Source organism: Sarcophilus harrisii, chromosome 3, assembly GCF_902635505.1.
Source record: "Sarcophilus harrisii chromosome 3, mSarHar1.11, whole genome shotgun sequence".
Taxonomy (NCBI): Eukaryota; Metazoa; Chordata; class Mammalia; order Dasyuromorphia; family Dasyuridae; genus Sarcophilus; species Sarcophilus harrisii.
This window is the reverse complement of record NC_045428.1, coordinates 445,992,727-446,001,508: the sequence shown is the minus strand read 5'-3', so window position 1 is coordinate 446,001,508 and position 8,782 is coordinate 445,992,727. Positions and strand designations below refer to the sequence as shown.

The following is an 8,782-nucleotide window of genomic DNA, read 5'->3' as shown; positions in this document are numbered from 1 at the left end:
TATAAATATATGTATGTGTGTGTGTGTGTATGTATGTGTATGTGTTTGCCAGAGGCTTTTATGACCCAGAAACCCAAAACTTACACAATCTATATCCATCCCTTCTCTTAAGAGGTTCCTATTTCTCACTGAGCAAAAAAGAATAGTTATATGAAAAACCCTTGACAGGGTTTAACTCCTCCTTTGCTAGGCTTCTGTGTAGTGATTTTTACATAGCTGGAGCAGAAGAGTGTTGGGATGTGTAAATATATTATAACATCTGTTTTTAAGACTTTTGGCATGAAATGTAAAATAGAAATGTAATTATATACAAAATAGATTACCAGTAAAATTGAGTTGCTATTTTATTAAAAATTCAGTCTATTGAAAATAGCTATTTGTATGACTCAATTATGCTTTGTAATACTTTAAATTTTTAGATATGACACAATTATTTTAGTTATGAACTTAAAAGTTAAAAAAAAATCATTATTACAAAAGGTTTCCCAGTGCTAGGATTAGAAACTATCTGCCTTTGCAATGAATCAGATACCTCTGTTTGAGAACCATTTCAAGAAATTAGGATTCAACTTGTCCTTAAAGGAACTTCTAATCATATTTTTTACTCCAGTTGTATTTATTTAGTTCTTAGTTTTGTCTTTTATTCATCAGACTTCTAAGGCTCCTGCTTTAGAGCTCGTTTTTTTCTGTTTCCTATTAACTCTTAATAGAAACAAACTGCTGAAAATAACTGAATTTCATATGTTTAATAATCAGACTGATCTAAGCCCCAATTCAGATACTCACTAAATATCTGTTATATTCAAGACACTGGGGACACAGATGAAAATGTCAACAGGATTTGTCTTCAAGGAGCTTACATACAGTATCTGGAACCTATTATAATAAAATAATTACCATCTCAATGCCATCATCAAAATTACATTATAAAGAAGACAAATGTCATAGGGGAATATAGAATGTGATATGAGAGAATCCAACTGCTTACCATCTGATGCCAGATGTGTACCAGCAGTCAAAGTTTAAAACTAAAATTTTTTTTTATGGACTATTACGTTCCTGCTTAGGGTAGCAAAAGCCTGCTACCATGAATCAAGAGTAAATACTTCTCTGTGGATATTCTAACAAGATAAATTCTTCAGAGATGCTGATCTGCTGTTATTACTTATATCAACAATATTTTGGAGGTCTTCTCTGTTTCATTGTAAGTTATCTGTGACTAAAAGCCAATATTTTAAAGACAATTAAAAGATAGCTAAATGCATGTTATTTACATTTCATAAAACTGAAGATTTGAAATAAAAGGAATAGCAGTGCTATAGAATAATCACGGCATTTTGTCAATCATAGGTAAAAAGGATATATCTTGTTTTACCATAAAAAAACCCTAGAAAATGAAAGTTGTAGCATAAGAACTGTACAGCCTTAGTAATAGACTCTTCCAAATGACGTGTCTACATTTTTCAAAGTCTCCAATTTCTATGTATTCAGCTTTAATTTGTGGTTGATTAGTGAAGTCATTACCACAAGAAATAGACAGATCAAGCTCACCCATAACTCTTTCAGGCTCTAGTCTTCTCTTTGCTCCCACTATTACAGTCAAAGAAACAAAAGCACATTTCCACTTTTTAAAAAGAAAAGCGTCTTGGAATGAATGCTCTCAGCATAGGGTGTCATTGCAGCTAACTTTTGTTTTAAAGAACAAAAAGCTAAAAATAGGTAGAATTGGACCTTTCTCTGAGGCCTACAGAGAATAAATCTCCAACTAGAGATTACTGGCATTGTTATCAAGAGTATCATGTAAGGACTACAGGGGTTTCAGTTAATGACATATTTTAAAAAAAAGGATTTGTATTCTTTATTTAGGGTAATATTGGTGATTGTGTCCTGACAGCTAGCAAAAGTTGCCACATCCATTTTGTCTCATCTACCTTTTTATCTGGCATTTGGGCTATTATTTAAACTGGCTTCTTGGACTTCCCAGAACAATATCTTATCAGCAGATAACACAATTCAATGACATTTAGCAATATGCAAATCCCAGACACTGAAATCATAAAAACAGTGAAGACTGTCTTTTCAGTGGGTCGAGAAACAAAGCAGTCCACAGTATTGGGGCATGGCCAAGCATTACATTTCACCATCCGAGTCATGGAGAATCCGTTGTACATAAAATAGAACACGTACATAAAGACCGCTTCAAAGATGACTCTGAAGAATATGCTGCTCGTGTAGGTCCACCACAGGGCTCCTTCAATGCGAACCTTTTGTCTTTTGATTTCTTCTATGTCTTTATATTCAGACTTTATCTCTCCCTTGATGAACTTTCTCTTTTTCTCATGTCTCCGGTAAGCGATGTGCATGGCCACCAAGAGGGCTGGCGTTGACACAAAGATCAGCTGCAGAGCCCAAAGTCGGATGTGAGAGATGGGGAAAAAGTGATCATAGCACACATTTTTACACCCTGGCTGGAGAGTGTTGCAGATAAAATCAGCCTGCTCATCTCCCCACACTTCTTTAGCAGCCACGACCAGGATCATAATGCGGAAAATGAAGAGTACAGTGAGCCAGATTTTGCCAATGCTGGTGGAGTGTTTATTGACACCCCCCAAAATAGTCTGTAGTGTGCTCCAGTCCATCTTCTCTTCTTCAGACTTTGCACTAAGAGACAAAAAGGAATATAATCAAGCCCAGAACAGTAGAGACAGAGGAAAGGAAGACCAAAGGTCTCATGTTGACTGATGAGAGCTCTGAGACTCAGCTGAGCAAACTATCTTAAATTTTTCCCCCCAAGCAAATACCAACATTTAAGCAATCTCAGCAGAAGCAACAAAAAGTGGTAAAAGCAAAATCAGCGATTTTGTTTGTCATAAGGATTAAATATATAGTACCCACGCTTCCTTGGACAAGTTTTAATGTGTTCTCTAAAGGTTGGGCTAATTACAAGGAGTTAGCTCATCTGGAGAATTCACTCTTTGGCAATTTAATAATACTATGACTCGAGAGTGAAACAACACCTTAAAACTTCAGTGTTAGTACACCTATGAGCTCAGAAATTACAGAATTGTCTAAGACAGTGGCTCTCAAACTTTACTGCATGGTACCCTTCAGTTTAAACAATACATTATCGGAATTCCAATAGTGAAATCATCTAAAATAATATTTAATTCTTAGGAACAAGATTTATTTAAAAATGTGGGGTGTTTCAAAGTTTTTTGCAGCACAATTTGAGAAACATTTCCCTAAGGGAAAATATAGGGAATATTTTTGTTGACATTTCATTGTCAGTATAACTGAACCATCTTTCCATTTCCTGCAAAGAGTTCAGATTTGGGATTACCAATTAGATAGATTCTGCCCTGGGCCAAATTTGCTTTAAAGGCAGAGAGGTTGGAGAAAACTGAGTCAATAGGGGTCAAGAAACAATTTAAATGAGGCCATCTGACTGACAGTGAGTCAGGTCCCCTGATGGACCCATCACCTAGAAAACAATTGTGCTATTATTTCAGAATTTGACTTGTAACAATAGCTGATACCAGTGGTGTAGCTTTATAGACAAAGTCCCCTGGGCAAAATTTCTCAAAAGGGAACTCTTTCCCCTTAACTAAAAGCAAAATAAACAGGTCTCCAGTTCTCTTACATCCAATAGCTAGTCACTCAGTAAGTTAATTGATGAGCTACACTACAATTTAGGAGCCACCTTCTAAAAGGATATTATTTCAAGTCCTAGAAAATGTTCTTATAACCTAAGTAACTTGAGCCCTGCCTTTAATTTTGGAAATATTTCAGAAGGTAATGAATTATGAAAAAACAGTTGAGAATGACTTGACACTATTATCTTAGTAGATTAATAACCATAGCTTATGTTAGTTATATGCTAATCTACAAAAAAACTGATGGGGGGAAAGATGGAGAAATTCACAATTTGGGCAGTACCAATAGCCATTGATTCAACTCTCCAACTTTCAGGACACAGGATATGAACAATCTTCATTTACATATAGTTGCACACCTTCTGTCATAATCAATACCTTTTTTAAGAAAAAGGACCGCCCACCATACTATCCTAATGAGTAACCTGTTTTCCACCCAATTTAATAAATCTGAAATCTTTCTCTTATTCAAACATCTATGCTCTTCTGATTTTGGGCAAGTTTTGTCCTGTTTTATCACCTAAAGCAAGGACTCAAAAATGTCTTTTCATTACAGTATTACAGTTGCAGGCAACCAGGCACCTATTGACTGACATTCAATATCTCAGTTGATAACATCCTGAGGGCCATTATCAAATATCTCATTGGTCACTAAACCAGAAGAGATGGAAGAGGTTGTGAAAATGGCAAAAACCATATAATTCAGACTTGAGTATTGAAACACCTAGCACAATATAGCTTGAAAATGGGAAACTGGAAGAAAGTTAAGAATTACTCAAAAATAGATCTAACTATATAGGGTGGCCTTCCTGGAAGTCATGAATGAACTAAATGTCTTTTTTGAGTTTCTATTCTTATTTCCATTCTTATTAAGTTATTGGAAGTATATGAACTTGAAGCAAACAGGGTTTATAATAAAAAATCAGATTATGAACCTCAAAACTTTCTAGTGTCTCCTCTGCCAAAGTCGCTGATCCTTATTAAAAAAGGGAATGAAATTCTATTCTCAAAGAGGAAGTTCCTGACAGGATATATTATAGAGCATTTAAGCTTTTGACTCTTCCCTAGCAAAGAACTGGAACAGCATGGCAGAGTCGGAAGTAGGCTAGATTGGATGAGATAACATTGTAAAGTACTTTGCAAATCTTAAAGTACTTATATAAATGCTGGCTATTATTAGATTGAAGTAGAGCACCTGGATTCTAATCCTAACCCTGTCACTCTCTACCAGTCACTTCGGACACTCTTGGAGCTTTGATTTCCTCATTAGAAGCAGCTGATGAGCACAGTGAATAGAGTACTGAGACTGGAATCAGGAAGACCTGAGTTCACCTCAGAGACTTAGTAGCTTTATGACCCTGGGCAAGTCAATTAATTTCTACTTGCCTCAGTTTCCTCAAATGTAAAATGGGGATAAATAATGGCATCTGTCTTGAACAGTCACTTAGCAGAGTGCCTAGCACATAGTAGGTATCTAGATTGGATTGGGACCTTTACAACTCTAAGATTTTGAATACTGTTCTCATTCTAGAACCTAGAGATCAGTCAGTTGTGATTTGAGGAACAAATTATCCATTAATTGATTTTTAAAACAAAACAATTCCCACACACAGAATAGCAAATTAAAAGACAACTCCAAAATATCGACCATGTCAAAAGTTAAGATGATTTGAGATAAGCACTGTATTAGTGTTCTCAAAAATCTTTCAGAACTGGAGCCACCGTCATGACCCAGGCAGTGGATCCATACTCTGTGTTTTCACCCTGAACCACCCTGCAATTATGGAGTGCCACTGCCAGAGGGCGAGATGAGGCATCCTGGCAACCTGAGGCAGCATTGGATGAATCAAAGGAAGATTTTTTTGGTACCAGAGAAGGGAAACGGTGAATTCTGCACCCCTTTCCTTTCTGCCAGTAATCCAAGTAGAAGCATTGGCTAGCTAGCCCAGAGTCAATATCTGACACCCACATTGAGCTTCTAGCTTGGGTCAGTTCCCTCCACTGGTCCCTCCATCCTCAGCCTGTGATTTTGACTGACCAAGTTCTGAAGCTAGGGAGCACATAAGACTGGATATTGCCAGACTCCAAAGTCCCAATATAGCATCCAGGTTCAAAGGGTATGAAACAATGTGTGTTCATACCTCGGGTAGTCTGAACATGCAGTATCTAGTTATTTCCTCTCTTCTCCTCAACTAAGGTGCATTACTGAATGAGACAACTGTTCTAAAGAAAACATTTTCTCATCACGGTGCAAACTGCCCACAAGCCTACTGTAAATAATATTCGCAACACCTTCCGGATAAAGAACACCAAGGATGAACAAACACTTTATTTGTTTGGATAGCGTCTCTCTCTCTCTCTCTCTCTCTCTCTCTCTCTCTCTCTCTCTCTCTCTCTCTCTCTCTCTCTCTCTCTTCTCTCTCCCCCTCTCATTGGGGAGGAAAAGGTGTTTTTAAAAGTAACCTTTGGCCTGAGGCTGTTATAGAGAGAGCCATATACGGAACAGATCTTTCCTTTAATTTTGACCTTTCTCCACCAACTTGAAGGAAATTCTTATTACTTTACAAAGGTGGTTGTGGCGAAGAAACAGCGAAGGTGTTCTGTGTGGGGCATTGCCATATTACTTAATTTAAAAAAAAAAAAAAAGTGATTTGTCTTCTCCCTCTCAGCGTCATGTAAACCAAATAATTAAATGACCCCAATGAGAAACAATTGCCCAGCCGCACATTTTCTATTGTATTTGACCCTGAAAGTTCAGTGCCCCTTTCCTCCCCCGTGTCCACTCGATTTATGGCCCCCTTCCCCCACTCGGGTGTCCCCATTCAACTTTTCCTAGTCTTGCGACTTGTGAGAGCTGCGGATTGAGTCCGCGACCCCACACTGGAACGCTCGGAAAGCTGCTCTTCAGAACTAGGTCGAAGAAACTTGTTGATCTGGCCTCTCAGAGACTATTCAGATCTCTCCTCAAGGCCCCCCAAGATCCATCTAGTTCGATCCGAAGTCGTACTCCGATCACAGTTCGTCTTTTCTTACGCTCCCTCCTTTTCCAGACCCTAAGAGCCTCTCTTGGCAAGCCGGATTCCTATGAGAATTGATCTCCAGGTCACCCACCGATCCCCCGGACCATCCGGTGCTACCGGTTCTTCCCTAAGCGCACGAGAGAGGAGCGAGCCTTACCTGTGTCAGCAGCACCTGGCGGCTGGTAATCGAAAATGGCCCGGGTGGACAAGGCTGAGCTGGGGGGCCAGGGGAGGGCTCAGCCCCCAACTCGGCTGATCAGGGGACTGTAGCTCGGGAAGACACCGGCCGCTACCACCTCCTTGCGCAGGCTCGTTCCGTCGGTCCCCCGGCGGTGTGGCTGGTGTGGCGTGTGTACCTCTCTCTGAGTCACCGAGCTGAGAAGTGGAGAGGCGCCTCTGAGCTTTTTAAGTTTTAGACACCTGTTTCCAGACTTTTAACCGCACCCCCCACCCCGCCTCTTCCCTGAAGCTATTTAGAAAGTTAAGGAGGGGGAGACCGTGCAGAGGCGGCTCAAGCGAACAGGTTAGGGGTGCAGGGCTGGACTCGCAAGGTTGTGAAGGCGAGGGGGGTTGTGCGTCTGCGGATGGCCCTTGGCGAACGCATTTGACTGCGAAAACCAAAGCCCAGGTCTCTATGTCCTCAGTCCTCCAAAGCCCCTGCCCTATACAGCGAGTGAAGTCCTGAGACTGGAACTTCTGGGCTCATAGGTAGGGCGGAGAAGAAAAAATAGTGGGAAGGGGCAGGAAGGGGAGGGTTGGTATATTTGATGCTCTCACTGCTTACCCCAGCGATTCTACTCAGTGAAAACTCCAGAAAAGGGGTGAGAAGTGTTTAAAAATCTCTATGGAAGGAGAAAAAAAAAAATTAAAGATTGCGAGCAAAAAAAGAAAGAAAAAAACAAAAGAAAAATCTGAAACCTCCCACAATATATATGTGCATATGTATATATTCTCTTTATGATTTGCTTTTTTGTTATGGTGGTTATTATTAGATTATTACTATTATTATTGATACCATTACTACTGAAATGATGAGTGAAGAAGAGGATCTTTTTTTATCTATTTTCTTCTTTTTAGAAGTGAAGTTGCTTCCCAATACTATGGGACACCTCTGCCTATCAATGCTGCTCTAGTTAAACTCACTACCCAAAACTAGCAGAATTTTCAGATACACAGCAGTACAAATTTTCTTTATCTGCTGCATACAAATGAATGCATCTACAAAAGTGGAGGAAAGACTAGGAGATCCCGTGGCAGGGAAAGGGGGAAAGGGGAAAGAAGAGTTGAGTGGTTGTTGATTTCATTTAAACAAAAGCACACACACAGAATTCTCATTTCATTTCTTTCATTATTATATCTAAGAGTTTTCGGGAAATGGGTGAGCCTGGGATCAACTGTAAGTATTAAGAGAGAGAAGAAAAGGAAAATAATGCAAAAGACAATGTTCCCGGACTCTTGAAATTTTTTTAACTGAACTCTGTGTACTAAATTGGAAATACAAGTCATATATGGTAAGAGTAATTACTAACCCCACCCAGTTCTGTCCGGTAAACTTTTCTCATGCGATGAGGCATAAGGCTCCTCCCTTCTTCTCGCCCCCCCCCCCCCCCCCCCCCCCCCCCCCGCCAAAAAGACAGGTAAAATAAAAAGGAGATGCCAAAGACTGCAATCTTTCAATTCATTTGTTTCTTAAAAGCAGACAAGTGGTGGTAAGATTGGAAGCTGTAACCTTAGTCTGCCTCAGTTTCCTCATCTGTGAAATGGGGATAATAATAGGACTTATCTCCCAGGGTTGCTGTGAGGAGAAAGTGGAATAACTTTGCAAACCTTAAAACTCGATTTACATGCTAATTGTTATTTTTATTTTCTCGGGAAAAAGGCTGCTGATTTGGGGATAATGCTTTGGCAACAACGGCCCCCTAAAAAGTATTTGGTTTTTAAAAAATTTTGTTTAAGCATTTGTTTTCATTCTTCTATCCAAACTTAAAACTGTAGCTTGTTTTATGTTCTTCTGAGTAAGCTAAATAGTACACTGGATAAAGTTCAAGAGGATCTGAGTTCAAATTTGATCTCAGACATTTACTTAGCTTCCTGATGCAAGACAAGTGA

General features: G+C 39.3%; 1 protein-coding gene across 1 annotated transcript; it reads right to left on the bottom strand.

The window, feature by feature from the left end:
• Positions 1-331: 331 nt before the first annotated feature.
• GJB2 (gap junction protein beta 2) lies at positions 332-7,403 on the bottom strand. Its single transcript, XM_012545177.2, has 2 exons — positions 6,831-7,403; positions 332-2,661 (listed from the first exon to the last, which is right to left on the bottom strand). Exon 2 carries the CDS (start codon positions 2,637-2,639, stop codon positions 1,959-1,961), a length of 681 nt encoding a protein of 226 aa, XP_012400631.1. The 5' UTR covers positions 2,640-2,661; positions 6,831-7,403; the 3' UTR covers positions 332-1,958.
• Positions 7,404-8,782: the final 1,379 nt, after the last annotated feature.

Coding starts and splice junctions, on each gene's coding strand:
- GJB2 (XM_012545177.2), bottom strand. CDS start 2,639: ATGGACTGGAGCACACTACAGACTATTTTGGGGGGTGTCAATAAACAC.